The following is a 21,507-nucleotide window of genomic DNA, read 5'->3' as shown; positions in this document are numbered from 1 at the left end:
CATAAGGAAAATGGTTTTATTTTTCTGAACATTTTCAGTTTAAAACTAAACTATGATCAGTTTTTCAAGTTTGGAAGTACCTTTCTTTGCTCTGACACTTGCAACAAATGACTCTGTGTTTTCATTTGGGGTGGAGGTCCAAAGCTGTACTGCAGTTTTAGTACTGCTATACTAAAAATCTGAGATGTTCACTGTGAGGGAATGTGGAAATTCAAACAAAGCGTTGTATTTTTATATACGCTTGTATTAGTGCAGGGTTTTGTTTTTTTTTTTCTTTTAAATGTTGTACATGATGCTAAAATTCTGGTTCAGAGAAAGAATATTTTCTTATATTTGGAGATGCAAGTATGTTTCTGGAAACAGACAACCTATACTGAAGTGTTATAAACTTCTAGCACTAAAAATGCCCTATCTTCAGCAATGGCCTTCTCTTTGGATCAGAGTTTGCTGTTACAAGTTAATTACTATTAATAGTCATTTTACAGTTACTTGTTCTGTAAGCTGTGATAGTTGCAAGACAACCTGGGATTGTAAATTGGGGAAAAAAAAGGAGGTTCTCATTCTGTGGAAAATGTTTTATTTTCTTGCTGGTGCTGCAAAACAAGATGTAGAGTTAGATCCTGTAGTTAATTAGATCTGCATGTGCCCTGCCATCACTACCTATGAAGGACTAAGTAGTTGTTAAGGAGTGCATTGCAATCACGAGTGATCAATATTGGGTTGTCTGTCTAGTAGAACATAGTATTTATAGCGAATAACTTTTTAAAGCTTGTGTCTTACTGTTTGGACATATGTGTTTGTATTTAGATTCTCTTTGTGCCAGAAACAAGTGCTGCAAGGCTGTCTTCTTTCAGTCCTGGTGCCCCTGTTTCTCCTTCATCATCAGATGCTGAATATGATAAGCTCCCTGTAAGTCAAACATTGATTCACTGGTCTTAAACTCACAAAATAATTTCTGATTCTGAAGCTGAGATTCAATGTTGTATAACTAGCAGTTTTTTGAGATTACAGTTCAGACCTTGTGTGTAATGTACTGAGTAAAGTTAATTTTAATTTGCTGTACTACAAAATTTACCGTATCTTTACAATGTTCCAAATTAAGGGAATTCTGTCTAAGCGTAGAAACCCCATACAAGTTCAGTTGGGCCCAGGGTGTGTCAAAGCAATTCAAAATGGTATAGTTTTTAAAGAGTAGAAGGTTAAATATGAAGAATTATTTAGTGTTTCACCCTGGAGATTTCTACACTGCTCTGCATTCCAGAGCCTTGATCCTTCATTGGGATCCTTGAGAACAGAGGCTGTTAGTTTAGTCTGAGCAGTCAGTTTCTTTCTGTTAAGCTTATAACGGTGGTACCCATATATTGACTTGTCTTATATAGACTAGACTGCTGGATTTAATCTTTGTGAAAGGCCTTGGCATAGCTGATCTTTCATTTTCATTAAAAGGGTGATAAGCCGTGGCGATTCTAGATGGTAGTTTTAGGGAGTTTAGCTGTCCACCTGCTGATGTTAAAGTTAGACATTTCAAATCCATTACTAATGAAAAGGGAAACGGAGAGAAGGCTGGAGTGAATAGCTGTGTTTAACCTTGTCTTATGCCTCTGTGCCACCTGTGTGGGCAATCACACCAGTGCACTCTGTGCACAAATCTTCAGCGTAGATGAGGTGGCAGGACTGGCCCTCTCTTAATGAGAGTACCTTGTTGAAATTCGGTGAGCTGACTTGCCTTGGCATTTTTTAATTCCTTGTCTGTTTTTGTGATGTTACAAGGTTTTTCTTCCATACAGCATACTGCAGGAAGGGTATTACACATACATGACCATCACTTTTCTTCCTTAAACAAAAGGAAAATAGTTGGCTGAATGTGGCCTTTTAATGTCCAAAATCTAAAAGTACAGGATTCTGGTCCTGTTGCCCAGCACTGAACTTTTTCTTTTTTAAGGATGCTGATTTGGCAAGAAAGGCCTTCAAACCAGTTGAGAGAGTCCTGTCCTCTGCTTCAGAAGAGGATGAGCCTGTGGTTGTCAAATTTTTAAAAATGAATTGTCGTTACTTCACAGATGGTAAGGTAGGTGGGACCTGGCTTTTGGGCATTGTTTGACATTCTTTAAAAGCAAAATCTGCTTGGATAAGTGAGAAACAAATACAGGGGGAGTCAAACATGCTCCACATTTGTAAAGAATGTAAATATTCTGGTGGCTTTATCACTGCTGTGTTTATTGGTACCATGGTAATATGCTGTATCATTCTGTTCTTTCAATTGTTTAATCTGTTATGATAATTGATTTATGAAAGAATAGCTCTTCTACCCATCTTCATTCCCTTACCATGTCTTACCAGAATTACCTGTTTAAGAGCGTATAGCTAAATACAAAGAGAAAACTGCACTTTAGAGTTGCGACGTGTCAGGATTAGTTGTCCAGTTCCATCAAATTGTGCAACAGCCTTATAAAACGAGTGCATACCTATCTGTTTCATTTATGACTTCAAGCTAAATTGTAACTGTTTCCAAAACAGTGTTTCCAGACATGTTTCTTCTGCATTTGCTAATGAATGTCGTGCAAACCCTAATAAAAAGATAAATATGCCATGATACAACATTTTATTTCTTTTTCTGGTAAGTGTTCTTGTAACATACATGTTCCCACTGGGACAGCAACCCTAAATTTTACAGCAGCTGTTTCAGAAGCGAAGGCACAAAGCTGGGGCAGTATTTTAACCCCCTTCTCAAGGTTGCAAGACACTGTCTTCTTGAACGGTCTGCTTTGATGTACCTGCTCTTGTTGACTCTGGTTTCAGTTAGATGTCTGCATGTTTGGGTTTTCAAGTTCTCTGGAATTTGTAACACTGAAGATGCTAACCATTATAGTTTAAGCATATTTTTCCCTTAGTCCTGACTTTTCTAAGATGGATGTGTTTACAGCTACAGTTTTTGGCTTCTTTTCGCATCGAGTGGATATAGACTGTATTTAGCCACTCTGCAATTTTTCAGTCTGCTATTCTGTAGAAAGTAATAGAGGACTACTTGATGTCTCGCATGTAAATTAGAGCAAGACTGTTGCTTTGTTATGTGATGCTTGCTGGGTGCAGGGGTTGCAGATTGCCAATTTTGTGGCTGCAGGACTGAAAAAGTAATTTGCAGTCAGAACAGTCAAAAGTGGGATGGCTTCTTTGCTAGTGTAGCTAAATTCCCATGTTGCCTTGCTTCCTGCAGTGGCTGGGTAGGAAGTACAGCCTACTGATGTATTGCTCTTCTGGCTAACTAGAGTTATATCCCTGTGGGAGAAGCCTCTGCACTTGATTTTGATTCTTTCATCCAAACACAAACCAGGCAAGTCTACGCAAGTCCTACAGGAGAAGCAAATGGGAAATACATGCAGACTGCTTTACAAAGGGACAGGCACACATGTACTCACTTGTCAGTGACAAGCCATCAGCTTGGCATCTTCCTGATTTAAAAAAAAAAACAAACAAAACAAAAAAGAACCAAAAACCAAACCAAGTTTGTGCTCCTTTACCTGCCTATTTGTTAGCCTGCCTTGGCTTGCCTTGCAGATGGCCTTGGATAATTAATAGTATCTACAGTGTAGGTCGTTCCTGTTGATCTGTGGCTCCTGTTTGTCGAATGTCATGATTTACTCACAGTTTCTGAGTTGGTCTGGTGAATTTTGTAGCTTGTCTGGAAGAGAGGGTGCAGGAGCAAGACATTCTAAATCTCCTTTTTAAACCTTGAAAAATTGTCAGTTTCCATGGGTTGGATGCTGAATAATGGCTAATGCAGCCTCTTATCAACTCCATGACTGGAGCACGTTTTGAAGAATTAAATGTCTCCTACAGTGGTGCAAAATATGCTTGAATCAGTGATAGAAGCTGCTTCTAGATCAGGGAGAAGCTGTTTCATGTCAGGTCCCTATATATAGAAGCTTGTTGTGTCTGACTCTGGGAGAGTAGATCGAGGGGAACTGTAATGTAGCTTAGCATAGTAACCTTGACATTTCCATGAGTTAGACTGCCTTCAGGGGTGCTGGCTGCATATAAATTCAGGTATTATATGAAGGCGGCAATGAAATGGTACTTTTGTGTTTTTTTTGTGAGTCCACTAAACTGTATTGCCTGAGGTTAATTAACAATCTGCAGTTTTAGCTTGTAGCAGCCAGCGCTGAAAGTTGAATAGTTCAGATGTCCTTCCTTATCAGCCAGGGACTTAGGTGTCATGAAGCAATCTTTTGCTTTACTCTCCGTGCAATGTCTGACTTGATGCAACTGGAAACCAAAATGTTTTGTTAGCAAACATTGCATGACAGGGTACAAGGAGGCAAGAGAGAGTTCTTTATTTCTTAGGATAGTAGCCTAAAATCCAATACCAAATAAGTGAATTACATGTGATGTGCTAACTCTTCCTTGTCCTATTTTAGGGCGTAGTTGGAGGAGTCATGATAGTAACTCCGAACAATATCATGTTTGACCCACATAAGTCTGATCCTCTGGTAATTGAGAATGGCTGTGAAGAATATGGTCTCATCTGCCCCATGGAGGAGGTTGTCTCAATAGCTCTCTACAACGACATCTCTCACATGAAGATTAAAGACGCATTGCCATCGTAAGAAGTGTTCTTCCCTGAGCATATGTTTACAGATCTTCAGTAAGGATCATGGAAAAGGAGTGAGGGGGCAATGGAGGGGAAGATTTTTAATGCAGCAGAATAAAACAAATCAGGGAAGGAAAGTGCCAGCAAGGGAATGGTTCACTTGTATTGTTCTTCCATGTTCTTTTTAGAACACTTCAGTGGCAGTGAAGAGAAATGGGACATGAATATGAGAACCAAAGTGCAAAGGAGACCAGTAAAAACCAGTAATTAAAAGCATTAGTAGCATGCCATGGTTGGACTCTTGCACTGACCCGTCTCTGGGGTTATTTCAGTGGAAGTGAAGAGGGTTAAATTTGGACCATTTGTTGTCTTACCAGGACTGTTCCAAGAGGGGTATTTAAAACTTTTGAAGATAACAGCACCTTAACTGCCGTCTTCAGTACTTACAGAAATACCAGTCTGTGGAATACTTCCACTTCAGAACCAGAAATGCATTGATAGTTTGCGTTTATAATGCATAATAGACTTTCTGGAGTGGACTACTTTCATTTGGGCTTAGTCTAGGCACTGCTTATGTGTTTGTTCTAAGCAAGGTTTTGCCCTTACAGGCAATACCTGTTTGATCAGTGAAATTCATCTACTTCCCTCCATTTGCTCATTTCAACAAAAACTTTCCAGATGCTTGTGTTATGCTCATTACTGGAGTGTCTAGTGACTTCTTAGTAACTTCTGAGTGATGAGAATCTTGTTTTCTCATTCACCTCAGACTTCTTAGCAGTAATGAAGAGCTCAGGTTGTGTGCTCTTAAGGTTTTAAGAATTTTCTGTTTTGAAATGTTTTGTGATTGTCCTGCTTTAAAAAGAAATCTTTGGGGAAGTCTGCATTCAAACAATATGTCTGAGTAATGGGGGAAAATAAAAGGAAAAAACCCAACTCTGCCTGTTACTGGTTTGCAGTAAACATGTTCAAACAGAATAGAGCTTATCGCTGTATTTGCTGTCTTCTCAGAAATACATTTGTACTGAATAGGGAAGCACAGATGGTTGCAGAGGTCGACTCATTGTCAGGTGTGGGAAGTAACAATATTTATGTGGTGTGAATGAAATTCCAGCAACTAAAGACATGTCCTGTGGTTTTTTGGTTACTAAACTTCTGATGACTTGCACATTGTTATTACGTGTGTACCATTTCTTCACCCATGTGGCATATTCTGCCAAGTGGTTTACTCATTTTATTTCGGTATAACCCTTTTCGTATTTTTCTCCATTTTCTTTAAAGTTACTTATTTCCACTGATGTATGTTTGTTTTGGAGAGAGTAATTTTTCGTTGAGTTTCAGAGCTTAAGTTAAGTTGGTATATTATTTTTTTCTTTTCCATTTTTTTTCTGTTTCCATTTTGCTTTTAACATCCTATGTACATCCATCATTTTCCCTGACAGTGACATACCAAAGGATCTTTGTCCTCTGTACAGGCCAGGAGAATGGGAAGACCTATCCTCTGAGAAAGATATCAATCCTTTCAGCAAATTCAAATCCCTTAGCAAGGAAAAGAGGCAGCAGAATGGGGATCCATCTATTGCTCTGGGTGCCAAACAGATTAAGCCTTCAGATAAGGAAAAGTCTGCTGATTTTGAAGTTCTTCAGTCATCTCAGAGTACAGGCTCAATCAAGTCAAAGTCACTGGAGTTTCCCAACAACATCACTGCCACTGAACATTTTGAAAAGTTTGCTGTGGATCCATGTGCCAAGGAGCCTTCTGGGGAAAAAAACGCTTCAGACATCAAAACCAAAGAAAAATCCCTTTTGGGAGAAGGAGAGGATGACTTCATTGAGCTGGAAAAGACATCATCTCATATGGATAGAGGGTTGGACAGGAAAATCTCAGTAATGGAAGGCTTGCTGGCTGACCCCAGGGAGTTGGGGAGAACTAAGCAGCAGGTAACCAAACCCACTACAGAAGTCCAGGAGCACTTGACAGTTGATTCCTTGGAAAAAAAGGACAGTTGTGAACCTAAAGCTGACTTAGACTTAGAGCTGTGTGAAAAGCAAGATGTTATTCCAGAAGTAAACAAATGTGTCAGTTCCCCGACAGGTAAGGTGGAGACTGCATTGGACACTAAGAAAGAGCTAGAGAAAGATAAACTTATTGAATTTTACCTCAATAAAGATGGGAATGGGTCTCAGTCATCTGAAGACTTACCCAAGGCTGAAATCCAGAAAGGTGAAAACAATAAAGCAGTTGGCATAGACCTTACACTTAGCTGTTCAAAGTCCCAAGCTAATGAAGTCCATACAGTTAAAAGTATGGAGCTTGATTCCTGCTGTGTTGAAAGGAAAGCACCTTCATTAGAGATCAGCTCAGCAGCAGCAGAGGAAAAGGATCTGAAAGAGTCTGTGGACTCTTCATTAGTACCAGCTATAGACAAGACCTGTCAAGAAACACAGTTAGACAATCAATCAGAAATCAGACTGTGGCTGCTGCAGAAAATTCAAGTGCCAATTGAAGGTAGGTCTCTGGTTATCCTTGTTTCCTCTGAGACTTGGACAGCATTATGACGGTAACCTTTGAATGGATAGCCTTCTGCTCTAAATTTCCTCTTTCTGTAATACCCGGTCTTTTTTTTTTTACTCTTGTATATTGTATTTTTATATTATCTGCTATTTAGAAGTAAAAAGTATCTTCAAATTCCCTAAGCATCTAGTTTGATGAGTAGCTTGTGTGCTCTTTCCATGTTCAGTGATCACTGTTTATATAATCTTCACCTCTGTCTACTGGCTTGAAGAACGACAGTGAAATGCCATCCAGTTGCAGTACTGACAGGGACACTTCATGGCCTAGGAATTGTCACTCCATGTTGGTAACTTTTGTTGCTTCAGTGAAGTCTGTCAGTGTATTTCTGATAGTATCCAAAGTAGTAGTGCATTGCCGTAAAGGGGGATACCAAAGTGTTGTTGACACTATTTGCATCTGTCTAGTGTCCTTTGTGCTATGGAAACCCTTAAAGAAGTGATAAATAGGAATATATGTAGAGTCTTACTGACTGACCATTTTGCCCTGATTGGTCGTTGGGTTGTCATAAATAAAATTCAGGCTGTTACTGGAAAGCATAGAAGAAAATGAAATCTCAGTTTAGATAGCGTGTACACATAGTTCTGTTTCTGCTACAGCCCGGTGCCTCTAAGCACTAGTCCGTCCTGGAGCACTGATGCTCCTCTCTTGGTACTTCAATGAACCAATGGACATACCCTTGATTCATATCAGGTAGTGGGGGATGATTAGAGTGGAAGTCTTTATTTTAAAAGCACTTGTTCTTAGAATTATTTTTCCTTTCTTTATATCTCGCTAGTCGTATTTGGTGATTGTTCTCACTGTGGGGGGGAGGGGGGAACGATGGCTGTATGCGTACTCCTAAAATGAGTGAGGCAACTTCAGTGTGATTGAGGCTATAGTTTAATAAGTGTTTTTTTTGTTGCACTAGCAATTTAAAGAGCTTAAACTGGTCTTACGCTTGACCCTGTCTTGCGCACACAAAAGGTGTTTGTATGGCTGTCTGGCCATCAGAGTTGAGGAACAGATCAGGCTCTGTGTGTGTAGCGTTCCCCTTCGACAGGATGGGTTTCCTGGACCCAGTCAAACGCTGTTGACTTTACTTGCCTGCTTTATGTTGCAGTTCACACCCAGCCCAAGCATCTTACCGATTTGCTTTGCAGAGCTATTCTGTACAGAGCTGTACAGCTGCGGGGGAGGCAGGCTGTGAAGACATGGGAATAAATGGCTGCAGCTTAGGATAAACAAGGATTTATTAAACCAGTTTTGCTATAGAATGACATGTCAGGTTTAATTCTGTGTATGGTGCCTCTGTGTATTCCTTTGCACAAGATTATTAATCTTTGTGACAATGTTTTCATCAGCTGTAGTATTTGTACTTTCCTGTAAGCAGCCCATTTCTTTTGTCTCTCATTCAGATATGCTTCCTTCAAAAGAGGAGAAGAGCAAGACTCCTCCAATGTTTCTGTGCATTAAAGTAGGCAAGCCCATGAGAAAGTCCTTTGTGTCTCAGAGCACCACCATGTCTCAACAGTACAGTAAAAAGATAAAGCAACCAGAGTACTGGTTTGCTGTTCCTCGGGAAAGGTAAGCTGCAGTGCATAGCAGGAAAACATGTTTGTCTCTCATTTTTTTCAGATATGTAGTGCTTTGTAGGGTTGAATCTGGCTTTCCCTACATGGTCCAAGGTGCGAAATGCAGCAAGGATGCTGAGATGATGAGAAGGGTGCCCTCATTTCATTGCATGCCAAAGAGATAAAGCAGTATTTGTTGCTGGTCTAATATGGCTCCTGGTGGGAGGGAAGAAGGGATCAGATGCCACGTGGAAGATGAGAAGAGGGATATACGTGCAGCTAACATATGATAAAAGCACTGGGGGATGATCTGGGTTTCGGCTGCAGTCTGGGAAGTGAGGGAAAGGGGAAAAGGGGAGCAGTGGCAAGGGAAGCAAGGAATCCACTAAGATACCAGTTCTAAAAAACAGGTATTTCATGTGAGCACAGGGCATGATGTGAAAAGGAAGACACTCCTAACTGAATGTGTGTGGCTGTTTGTGCCTGCAGGCACATAAAGAAACATTTCCTTCGCAATAAACTTCATTTAAATGTTTTACGTGCCTGTAGGTGTGTATGTATGCATAAATAGTACTGTAGCACAAAAAAAAAAAAAAGTGAAGGCCTGTGATTTTCCACATAAATTGCCCAAGAATTGTCACTGGCTGTGAGGAATCAAATCCCTGGTCCTTCTCTTGCTGGAAGGCAGCTAGAGCAACTCTCTGGTCTGTTGATGAACCAAAACAGGGAAATCGGTGATCACATTTCTCGTGAATTACATTCCAGGAAGGGAGAATCTGAACTGGTGATCAATCTCAGAGGTGTCTCCTTAAGATGCAGTCAATTTTTTTTTTTAATAATTATTCAGAATATTTAAATTTTGTTTCAAATTTGTAGCATGTGTGTTGAATTCAGTGTTTATTTCTTATATTTTAGAAATGGAGTGTTTTGAGTGGATCAGTAGTGTGGGAGCTGCTGACCCAGGGGAGGAGGGGGAGAGGTTTAATCCAGCTGGAATGTGGCCATTGGGAGTGTATCTGAAGATAGCTTTTGGTTTGCTTGCTATCTGCTGAACCTGGTCCTTGGCTCTTCGGGGATTGCAAAAGAATGGGTTCAGAAAATTCTAGGTTGAAGTGTGAGTAAATACTTCAAGGAGTTGGAGTGATGCTGTAATATAACACAAGGTCAGTTACTGCTTTGGGGGTAGTGTATCTAGTGTCGAGTAAAGCTGGTGAGCTGAACTGAGGTCATCTCTGTTGCTCTGTGCAACAGGTAAATCTGTTAAGCTTCTTACCACAAACTTGCAAAACAGCTTCTCTACTTGTCTTTTTATGAACAGAAATTTTCTGAATAGTGAGGGGACCTAACCCATGTATAAGCTCAAGTATTGACAACTAATTTATACTTTGTTTTTTACAGTGAGGAAAAAGTAATTTCTGCAGTGAGGTGTTGCAGCAGGACTTGGCCACGCTGGCTGACAGGCCAGATCTTTGCTGTCACAACTGCTGTTAAGATCTTTATCAAAATTAGTGGTGAATGTAGTAGAAGACTGTGTCATTTTGGTGGTGTTCATGTATGCCTGTTTTAACAACACAGAGGTGCCTAAAAGATCATGTAGAACTTGGGGCAAAAATTAAATGTCAGAACCACTCCTTTGTATTAATGCAAGACATGTCTTTGCCTAACAAGTCAGTGTCTTCTCCAAACTCTCAGATGCCTTGCCAAAGCAAAATGCATCGCTTCCTACCCTCTGGTGATACTCCGGCACCAGTGTTGCGCAGTGGGTGATTGTCAGTGTCGCGTCTTGAGAGTGCCATGGTCAGTAGGTCAATTGGGATAGCTTTGCAATGTATTTTTGATACAATGTATCAAAATAATTTGTGAAGTTTAAAAACGTTTGGAATGCAATTTATATTTGCGTATGAAAATTTCAAGAATACCACTCTCGTCTCATTGGCTATAAAGCAGCATAAATAAAACATTTTCCGTCCAGTGCAGTCACAGCAGCTTGTGCAGCATGTTAATGTTTTGTAGTAATTGAAAACACCAAACCAAGCCTGGATTAAGATTCTGATGAAATTGGTGTGCATGCCTATAATCACTGTGTGAGTGAAATCTTCCTCTGATGTGCATTTAGTGACATTTTCCCATGGCTTCTTAGTGTTTGCTGTTAAAATAGCTTCTATCATCAGTTGCGAAAATGGCTTCATTTTCAGCCTGGGCCCTGTAGCCTGCTGCTCCCAGCAGAGCTGCTCTTCTGTCTCCAGGCTGCTACTGCTTTCCTGGCCTTGGCAGGCTGCGGGAGAGCTGCGCTGGCAGGGAGGCGTACCTGCTTTTTAAAATGGTTAAATTTCCGCCCCCCCCCCCCCCCCCCTTTTTTTTAATGGAAGCCCCTGGAAACATTATTAAGACAGAGAGAAGACTGTTAGGCTGATATTCTTTATAAAGGCTGTCAATAAATCTCAAGTCTCGTCTGCCTTTTTGTGGCTGTTGTAGGTCTTCTCTCTCCCTACGTGTCTTCCCGGGTGTCGAGAGTATCCCGGCGTGCGTCACCCCATGACCCGCACGGTGCAGCCGAGTTAATCAGTGACTCTAGGGCTGCTTTGCGGCGCTTGCCTTAGCACGTAACAGGGGAGATGGGCATCTCGAGTTGCCTTATATACAGATTACTCAGCCTCGGGCAGCTTCGTGTCAGGTTCAGCTGAGCAGAGAGGCACCCGTGCTTTTGGACACTAACAGAGAGGTTGATTCTTTTGCTGAGAAGTCTTGCAATGGGTATAGCTTACAGTATTAGAGGGTAAGTCTGTGCGTGTTCTTACTACGTGAATTTATGTTTAAATGTATGTAGATTTTACACCCTAGTGAATAGTAGTAGGTCAGTAATTATGTCACAGATTTCCTCAAGGTCTTCCAGAGGAGAATGCTTTGCACCAAGATAGATACAGTAATGCAGAACTTCTTTGTTTATAAACATGTGTCCTAACAAATAATTTCCTCATTTTAGCATTGATGAGTTCCTCAGTCAAGAAGTAAATCTCATTGATTATCTATCATATAAATTTGGCAGACTGGTTTGGTTTATGAATGTATAATTTGCAATGATGTTGATGTAAAAGGCATGGCACTGAGATCATGCTGCTGAGAGAGCATCTGCTTTTTTGGAAGTTTCTTTTTTGAGACCAGGCAGACTTTCAAGGAGGAAAAGTTAACAGGGGTTGAGCTTTGCTTCTCTTTTTCAGTCTTAGCTTCCTGCCCCATTGTGGGGATTTTTTTGGTGTGTTAGTTTTTTTTTATTTTTATTGGTTTTTTGTTGTTGTTGTTGACTGGTTGGTTTCAGGAGTTGGGTGAGTTTTGGTTTGGTTTTTGTTACTGTTTCTGTGGGGTTTCCTTTTGTAGAGCAAGATGTTACTTGGCTGTGACTCCTGTTAGCATCTAGTGCATAACATCCTGCAGTTAATATGGCTGAAGCTGAGATCTGGAAGCACTTGCAGCACAATTAGCTGGAGTCAGTACCCACGTGATGCTTCCATGAACTTACGCAGGGCTTTGTGTGAAGGGACGATGATTAAGATAGTCCTGATGCTGGAGAATCACTCTTCCATGCTCCTGTTAATGGGATGGAATAGGTAGCATGAAGCTTAGATTTAGATTCCTTTTGAATTAGCCCTCTACAAATAGAGTACTCCTAGACTCCTGTTACATGAGATATCAAACTATACAGATAAAACCTATGAAAACCTGTTTGTATCTATAGCTTAGTGTCTTATAATGAGGGCTCATATAAGTTTATATAAGCTCATATAAGCATATAAGGGCTTGCGATACCTTAGCTCTCATAAGGTTCATGAAGGATCATCATCATCTGGTAGGCATGTTTATAACAAAGTCATAGGACTACTCTGAATTAATTCCTGTTTCTAGGCCAGGATCTGTGGTTGGACTTAGAGCCTTTGAACATGTATCACAGGATGCACAAACCCTCCCCTACCACCCAAACACACCAATTTGGAAGTAGCCCCATCCCACATGTGACTGACCTGAAGACATATGTTTACAGAAAACTGTTTTGCCTCTGCCTTCAAAGAAGTCAGATATTGTTGCCGTATTGACAGAAATGGTGCTGGTGATCATGTTGTCTGGGACCTCCTAAATTAAAGTATATCTTCTAGAAGAAAAATCATGTACGGTTCCCCCTCAGGAAACAACTGTAACTTGACAAGTTGTCTGGTGTGTTTTATTGGTAATTGCCCTTGCTCTTTTTCAGTGCACTATACACCTACTTTAATTTTGCCAGCTTCTGGTCTCTGGCTGTGGTTGTATCTCTGTTACCAGGATTCAGTTCCTCTTAATGTAGGCTATCACAGGGTATTGCTCCTGTAAGCTAAATAACTCTGCCTCTTGCCCTACAGCAGTTAGTTTTGCGTCTCTCAACTGCAGCGCTTGAAGGTGACTTGGGAATGGTGCACCAGAGATGGGCAGAGTATTCCAGCAGTGGTCACCAAAGTATCAAACACCAAATTGAAACACAGTCTCGTTCCTTCTGCTGAATGTTACTTGCTTGGTGTGTTCCAGGATCGCACCAAGTGTTGTCAGCAGGGTGCTGGCGTGGAGCTCTTGCTCCAAAATTCAGAGCCGTTACCCCAGGTCTCTAGGGTCGTGCTGCCAAGGGTGAAGTACCATCCTGCAATCGCAGCCTCTGCTTTCTGTTCCTCAGTGTCTGCACCTCTGTTGGGATGCATTCCCACACACAGCTGGCTGTGCCCAGTTTACTAAGCAATGCAGTGGCATAATACTCCACCAAGCTTTTGTCTTCCACTCATTTTTTCACTTTTCTGTCACAGTCTTTAAGTCATGTTTTGTAGTCCCCAAAAGTACTTTCCTACTGAGTTTATATCCTTCACTATAGACTTCTCTTTTTGCGTTTTTGTGCCCTCTCTGTGTCTGTTACTGTGAACATATTTGTAAGCGAATTCACTTTCCTTTTAATCTGGCTACAGCTGCGGGTGGTTCCATCTTTAATCAGTGTTCTATCTTTGATTTTTGATTTGTGTCTCCTAGGTTGTTTTGGTTTTTTATATTAAAAAAAAATTTTTATCAACTTTTCCTTTTTGAATATTTTCTTTCTGGAGTGATTAACTTCAGGTTTCTGAAGTTGTTCCCTTCCAAGTATTTTATGTTTTATTGATTTTTCTCTGTTAGCACATAACACACTCATAAGCGTGTGATCACCAAAACAGCTATCAAGTTCTAGGATAGATTTTCTCACAGCTGTCTAGTTGGTTGTAAGAGAGTTCCTCAAGCAGTGGTTTTTCAGTTTAAAAATTGTTTCTATTTTTTTCGGTTTGGTAGCTTGGAAATACCACCACAGCATAATGTTACAATTTTATTAACAGACAAGGGATGCTCTGCATCCCCTTTCAGAATGAACCCAGTATGTCTCATTTTATGCTGCTGCTTCTTAAATCTGGAGCATCTGGATTTATTTAGCATCAGTCCACGGTAGAGGAAAACTTAGTTATGGACTACTTAGATAAACCACGCAGAGGAAAACTTAGTTATGGACTACTTAAATAAACTGAGCATACACAGGTCCGTGGGGCCTGACAGGAAATATTCTGAGTGTACTGAGGAGGTTGTTTGATGTTATTGTAAGGCTGCTTTCGATCATCCTTTGAAAGGTTATGATCATTGGGAGAGGTCCTTAGTAATTGGAAAGACAACTGCTGCAACCATCTTCAGAAAAATCGAGGAGGATCTGTGGGAGTACAGGGCAGTCAGCTTTACCTCAGTCCCTGGGAAGATTATGAAGCAAGCACAGACACCGTTTCCAGGCACGTAGGGGGCAAGAAGTGATCTGGAACAGCAATCGTAGGTTACCAAGGGCAAATTGTTTTTCTACCAACCAGATAACTTTTCTGTTTGAGATGGCTAGCTTTGTGAGCAAGGAGAGAGTGAGGGATCATTGTTTTACCATGACCTTAGTAAGGCTTTCAACACAATCTCCCATAGTATCTTTATAGCCGAATTGGAGAGATGTGACCTAGGCAGGTGGACTACCAGGTGGGTGAAAAACTGACTGGACCATTGGTCTCAAAGGGTTGATAGCTAGTCTGAGTGGCAGCTGGCTGCAAATGATATTCCTTGGGGACTGATGTCTGCTGTAGGTGACTCTGCTTCGGCAGGAGGGTTGGACTAGATGACCCACAGAGGTCCCTTCCAACCCCTACCATTCTGTGATTCTGTGATACAGTTTTAATGCCTTCAACAGCAGCATGGACATTGGGACAGAACACACCTGTGTTGTTTTGGGGGATGAGGCCAAATCGCTGGAGGGCAGGGCTGCTGTTCTGAGGGACCTCAGCATGGAGGAATGGGCTGACAGAAACGTCAGGAAGTTCAGAAAACACAAATGCAAAGTTGTGCACCTGAGGTGCAGCAGCCCCTGCCATGGTACGGTCTGGGGAGTAGCTCTGCAGAAAAGGAGCTGGGGAAGTTGAGAGCAAACTCAACATGTCAGCAGTATGTCTTTGCAGTAATGAAGGCTTCACTTCTTGCTGGCCTGAGTAAGGAAGAGCATAGCTAACAGCTTGGGTGGTGGTTATTCCCCTGTTGCTCTTGGACACGTGGTTAAAAAAAAGGGGGGGAGGGGGGGGAGAGAGAGAAAAAAAAAAGTAGGATGGCACCAGACCCTACTCAGATCACATGCTGCATACATTGGGCGAAATTGTGGTTAGATAGAAGAGAAAAAACCCGGGCATGGAACAGGTTGGATGGAGAGACTGTGGAATCTCTGTTGGAGATTTTCACAAGTGCAAATGGACAAGACTGTGCAACCTCGTCTGACTTGGAAGTTAGCTCTGCTATAAGCAGCGGTTGGACTAGATGGTCTCCAGAGGTGCCTTACAACCTAAATATGTTCTGTGATTCTGAGATGAGAGTATGCTGCTCTCTTCCACCCACCTGCGTGAACGTGCTTTCAAGCTGATCTTAGCCAGACAGCAGCAAACACTAGTTTTATTGTTCTTTCGTAGGGGTTTGGTTAGCTTTCCAGACTAGGACTACTGCTCATAAAATACATAGTGCTCAAATTAAATGTCTCTTTCAGTTAAAACTCACATTAGTTACCAAAGAGATGATCATACTGCTCTTTTTGAAGCCACTGTGAGCAAGGAAGAGGAATAGGGCGTGCTGAGTGGCACCTATTGATGTGCAAAAACTTCTGCAGTTAGAAGAAAAGATCTTGACTAGAACGAGATGATACGGCTTGTAGAAGTGCCTTCCATAGTTTGCTGGTTTTAGGTCTGTGCAAACTTGTAAGCAATCATGTGGCTTCTCACAAAGAAGGGGGAGCCCTGGCTTTTTCTAGGCAGTTATTGGCAAGAAGTATCCCAAAGACTGATTGTTTGCATGGTACTGCCTTGATCTCTTTTGTGTATGTGTTGCTGCAGAGGAGCGAACAGCAGTTAAATTTTCACTTTGATATCAACATTAGCTACCTTACTTGTTCTTGGTGAAGGCAGGCTGCTGATGCCTCAGGCACTAGTGTTGGCTGTTCACAAGTTTAAGACAATTGCATTAAAACTGTATTTGGTTGTATATATTAAAAAAGTTTCACAGGTACAGTACTTACTTGATAGCAAAATTGTAAACTCTGCTAGTCCATCTGTTAGCCATGCACCACAGACGCGTTTGTGAATGTTCAAAGGAGAAGAGAAAAAACTGATAGCAATGCTAATTTGTTCCTTTTTCATGATTAAGAGGACATTTCTGTAATGAAGCAAAGTCAATCCTTTATACTTGCTGAGGGTGGTAGAAATTGGATCCAAATTTCTTACGTCCAAAGTGAGTCAAACCCCTGCAAATATCTCACTTTGTGAATTAGTGTAGATGTCACGAGTGGGCAACAATGTCAAGGCTGTCAGTTTAGGCGGTCAGAACCAACATCTTCTCTGGAGATATTCAAGACCCGCCTGGACGGGGTCCTGTGCGGCCTGCTGTAGGTGACCCTGCTTCGGCAGGGGGGTTGGACTAGATGACCCACAGAGGTCCCTTCCAACCCCTACTATTCTGTGATTCTGTGATTCTGTAACATCAGACTCCAGCCCTCACCGGTAGGAGTGTAGAATAAAAAAAATGTAGACTCAGCTGGAAAAATCTCTGGAATTACACTAGTGGACCCCCAACAAAATCCAACAGTGCTGAAATTGTGTTTTAATGTTGTGTATGCGTATATGTAAATCCAAGTAACTTAAAATATAGGAGGAAAATGTCTGAATATCTCTGAGATTTTTCTTGTTTTGTATTGATCAAGGAATTGCTGGACAAAACTTTCTCGTGAATAATAGGAGAAAGATCCAGTGTCATAAGTACTTACTATCTTTCTATCTGCCCTCTTCAGTTAGAGTTTTTTGTTGACAATTCAGCTTCTTGTACAGTGGGTCCACTATTGTATTCCTGTTTGAAATTGCATGTGTTCATTTTAATTTTAATATACTACATAAATTCCTTCTTTAGAAACTGTTTCACTGTTTGTTACAGATGTTGTCAGAGAACATCTCTTTAAAGACAGTGATTGAGAGCTGACTACATTTACGGAAGTGCATACACTGCTGGTTCTAGATCATTAGCAAAGCTATCAGCGACTGCCTGTTTTTATTATGCTAACAGAATGAAATTGTTTCATGGTTAGTCTTTAGAACTTTTAGAGGGCAGCTAGAAGTGTGGTGTAGACTTTACTGGTGATTTCTTATGGCTTGTTTTATGCAGGAGATCAAACTAAGTAAAGTGAGGGGGGTTTTATGGACTTAACTTTTGTGAGTATGACTTAATAACCAATCAGTTTGACTCCTTAGTATGAATTGTGCAGGACTGGATAAGCTGTGACGCTTTGGCTGTATGTATAGCAAAGGGGGGAGACAAATGTATTGTGGGGAGTGAAAGCGGAGAAGCCGTGAAGTGCTTCAGGCTGCCAGGTGGAGGGGAGGTATTGCCTTGTGTGGTATGTGAGGGTGGACATACACGAGTATCCTGCTTGTGTGGTTGTCCCTCCTGTGTCATTGGGCAAAATGTCTGTCCTACGTGACAGTGCTGTGTTCATGGGCCACTAAACAACAGTTGTATCCTCTGCTTCTGCTTACAGGGTGGATCACTTGTATACATTTTTTGTTCAGTGGTCACCAGAAATATATGGGAAAGATGCCAAAGAGCAAGGTTTTGTTGTGGTAGAAAAGGAGGAGCTTGACATGATAGACAACTTCTTCAGCGAGCCCACTACTAAAAGCTGGGAGGTGAGTGCTTTCTGCCTTTACATTGAAGCTTGAGCATATCAAGTGTGCATTTTCTGTTAATTGCTCTTTTGATGATTTTTATGGTGTTTCTTTATAACGCTTGCTGCTTCATATAGAAGTCTTCTGAAGGCTTGTTTAACATCTTTATCAATGATCTGGTTGAGGGGATTGAGTGCTTGCTCAGTCAGGTTGCAGATGACACCAAGCTGAGCGGGAGTGTCGATCTGCTCGAGGGTAGGAAGGCTCTGCAGAGGGATCTGGACAGGCTGCATCGATGGGCCGAGGCCAACTGTATGAGGTTGAACAGGGCCAAGTGCTGGGTCCTGCACTTCGGTCACAACAGCCCCATGCAACGCTGCAGGCTTGAGGAGGAGTGGCTGGAAAACTGCCTGGCGGAAAAGGACCTTGGGGTGTTGGTCAACAGCCGGCTGAACAGGAGCCAGCAGTGTGCCCAGGTGGCCAAGAAGGCCAACAGCATCCTGACTTGTGTCAGGAATCGTGTGGCCAGCAGGAGCAGAGAGGTGATCGTGCCCCTGTACTCGGCACTGGTGAGGGCGCACCTCGAGTACTGTGTTCAGTTTTGGGCCCCTCACTACAAGAAGGACACTGAGGTGCTGGAGTGTGTCCAGAGAAGGGCAACAAGGCTGGTGAAGGGTCTAGAGAACAAGTCTTATGAGGAGCAGCTGAGGGAACTGGGGCTGTTTAGTCTGGAGAAGAGGAGGCTGAGGGGGGACCTTATTGCTCTCTACAACTACCTGAACGGAGGCTGTAGTGAGGCAGGTGTTGGTCTCTTCTCCCAAGTAACTAGTGATAGGACGAGAGGCAATGGCCTCAAGTTGCATCAGGGCAGTTTTAGATTAGATATTAGGAAAAAATTCTTTACTGAGAGAGTGGTCAGGCATTGGAACAGGCTGCCCAGGAAAGTGATGGAGTCACCATCCCTGGAGGTGTTTAAAAAACGTGTAGATGTGGCACTTCAGGACATGGTTTAGTAGGCATGGTGGTGTTGGGCAGATGGTTGGACTTGATCTTAGAGGTTTTTTCGAACCTCTGATTCTGTGATTCTTGCATCTGTCTCACAAATGTACTCGTATTCCTTCAGTCCTCCTTGCTTCTCTCCCTGGAAAGAGCAGACAAACAACTGGCAGCTCTCTGGTGTACAACCAGCAGAAGTTGTGTAAATGTTTTGGTTATGTGATGTTAGCCTTTTGCAAAACTATACAGGTGTATGTTTTCAGTATTTCTAAATTAGTATTGTATTTATATGCTACAAATAAAATCTCCAAAAATGTGTATGTACCTGTAAACACCACCACAGACTCCTGTGTGCTGGTTGAAATGGATTGGTATGTGGTGATGTGCCAGACCCTTCTTCTCAGATGCTCGCAGCAATACTGTTTGAATATTGGTAGTAAAATGCATAAGTTTTCTCCTCGGACTTTGGCTTTTTCATGTGGGGGCTTTTGCAATCTGTTTTAACTACTTGGCATGCCTGTGATTGTTATCTGTCTGTTGTGCATACAAAGCCTAGTTTCTAAGGGAAATAAGCTTGCACACATTTTTTAATGATATTTCTGAACGCTGAAGCACTTGCTGTGCTAACAATGTGGGATAAATTAAAAAACAGACAAATCCCTAAGTGGGAAATATCTTGATGGTGATCTAGAAAGTGATCTGATTATTTGTCTTAAATATGAACTTGTTTTTAAAATTCTACTGCCCTCTTTTTTTTTTTTTTTTTTTTTTAAAGCATTTCTGTCTTCAAAGAATGTTGTCCTGTTCAAAGCGGAGCTCAGGAGTGGGGCTTGTCATTTCAAATGTAGCAACATCACCTCTAACCCCAAATAGCTTTTATTTTTAAAGTTCTGTAGTTTCTTAATGGTGGTGCTTTGTGAACTGCAAGGTGGGGAAAAAAAAGTCTTCATTCCTTGTTTTGCTCAAATCTGAGTGCAGTCATATGTTGCACTAGATTTCACTGTTCAGTTGTCATTTGCATGCCATTTTCGTAAAACCAAAATGAAGGAGGAGGGCCAGTGATCTGAAGAACAGAGGTGGAAGAGATCTGGCCACACTGGGAGCCTATGTCCCAGTGTTTTATTTGAATACATATTGGGAGAACAATTAGCTGGAAACGGCTTCTAAAGGTGTGTGTCTTTTATTCATAATATATTCAGGCTTTACAAATTTCAAGTAGGTCTGCCAGGAAATCTCTATTGAAAGTCCAAATTTGGGCATGATTACTTCAAAAGTTTCACTCTCCCTTGTGGGGAAACAGAAAGTGTGATTGTAGAGAAGCATATAAGCAAGTTTATCACAGCGTGCCACGGGCAGTAGCTGTCTGTTGTGCATGTGGGCGAGAGCTCTTGCCTCTAGAGCAGGGAAGTGTAGTGGATACTGCAAAATAAGATCGTAAATGATGAAAGGGAAACAAATGCCTTTGAATATTCGAATTATTTACTGTGCCAGACCTGACCAGGAGGAACCTTTTGTGGAGGTATGTTGAACTGTGTCCCTGATTGAACAGTGTGGATCTGATACAGCACTTCTGTCCTAGCGAAAAATGTGCTCTGGACTCAGATGAATTTTATCAGGGTATTTCCACCCCAGGTAGCTTGCTTTCTCGGTCCCATAAAATGTTTAAAAGATTTTGTAGATCCAGTTTCTGTAGTGGTTGATTCTTTTTTGTCTTGTTTCTGCTTTCGTGTGGTCTGTAAATACCTGATCTTGCAGATCCCTCTGTTTGCAGTTGTTGACTCTGAACTTCATTTAAACGTGCGCTTCAGTTACAGACTGAGTAGGTATCTGCGCAGTGAAGAGGGAGGCTTGTCTGCCTTTGGAGTCGATTTGCAACTTACAGCTGTGTTAATAGGTTTTCTGTAGTTGCCTGTGTCTGAGTTTGGTTGCATTTTGCTACAGATACCTGCTGCTGGTTGATTTACTGTGTTCCTGGGGGAAGGACTGTTATTAGAAAATAGTCTTCAAAAGAGGAGTTGAGTACTTTTGATTTAAAATGAAAGAGGTGTTTGTTTAAAAAAAAAAAAGTAAAATAAAGTAATGGCCTGGGTAATGAGGGGGGAAGGAAAAGCATTCAGGAGGTGGAAAGGTTGAAAAAGAACAAGAATAAAAGCAGAAAGACCATTTTTCTTTACCAATTTGTTGTTTTTTTAAAAACTTATCTAAATTTTGCAGTGCAAACCTTCCCTGAAATTGGCCATATGAAAAATTTTCCAGCACAGGATTCCCTCCAGTCTCGGAAGAGCCAGTACTAGATCCCACGGAGCCTGGGCTGGAGGGGCAGGATGCGGCTGTGCAGCTCTTCCAGTGTCGCCAGCAGGAATGCACCCGTACTGCCTGGGTACCGGCGGCACGCCGCAACGTCAGCTCTGTGGGCTGGATTTTGCCCTGTGCTCCTGCCCTCCTTCCCTAACGCTGCAGTGTGTGCCGGAGCACCGGTGGCTGGGCGCCCTGCCCGGGGCTCAGCTCCCTGCCCGGGGCGGCTGCAGTGAACGCAGCCGTGCTGCTCGCATCCCA

The 21,507-nt window shown here is 41.8% G+C and overlaps 1 protein-coding gene across 8 annotated transcripts in view; it reads left to right on the top strand.

Moving 5' to 3' along the window:
• Positions 1-21,507, top strand: part of NCOA7 (nuclear receptor coactivator 7) — a 99,137-nt gene that overhangs the window by 70,399 nt on the left and 7,231 nt on the right. For 6 of the 8 annotated variants that reach the window (XM_075414106.1, XM_075414107.1, XM_075414108.1 and 3 more), the window contains 6 exons: positions 808-909; positions 1,943-2,068; positions 4,416-4,600; positions 6,028-7,094; positions 8,555-8,723; positions 17,829-17,976. In XM_075414106.1, the coding sequence (XP_075270221.1) occupies positions 808-909; positions 1,943-2,068; positions 4,416-4,600; positions 6,028-7,094; positions 8,555-8,723; positions 17,829-17,976 (1,797 nt within the window). The remainder of the gene's footprint in view (positions 1-807; positions 910-1,942; positions 2,069-4,415; positions 4,601-6,027; positions 7,095-8,554; positions 8,724-17,828; positions 17,977-21,507) is intronic. The other 2 variants (XM_075414112.1, XM_075414113.1) reach the window with 2 other exon arrangements.

The sequence above is a fragment of the Opisthocomus hoazin genome, chromosome 2, assembly GCF_030867145.1.
Source record: "Opisthocomus hoazin isolate bOpiHoa1 chromosome 2, bOpiHoa1.hap1, whole genome shotgun sequence".
Classification (NCBI taxonomy): Eukaryota; Metazoa; Chordata; class Aves; order Opisthocomiformes; family Opisthocomidae; genus Opisthocomus; species Opisthocomus hoazin.
The sequence above is the reverse complement of the archived record's forward strand: the minus strand, read 5'-3'. Positions and strand labels throughout refer to the sequence as shown.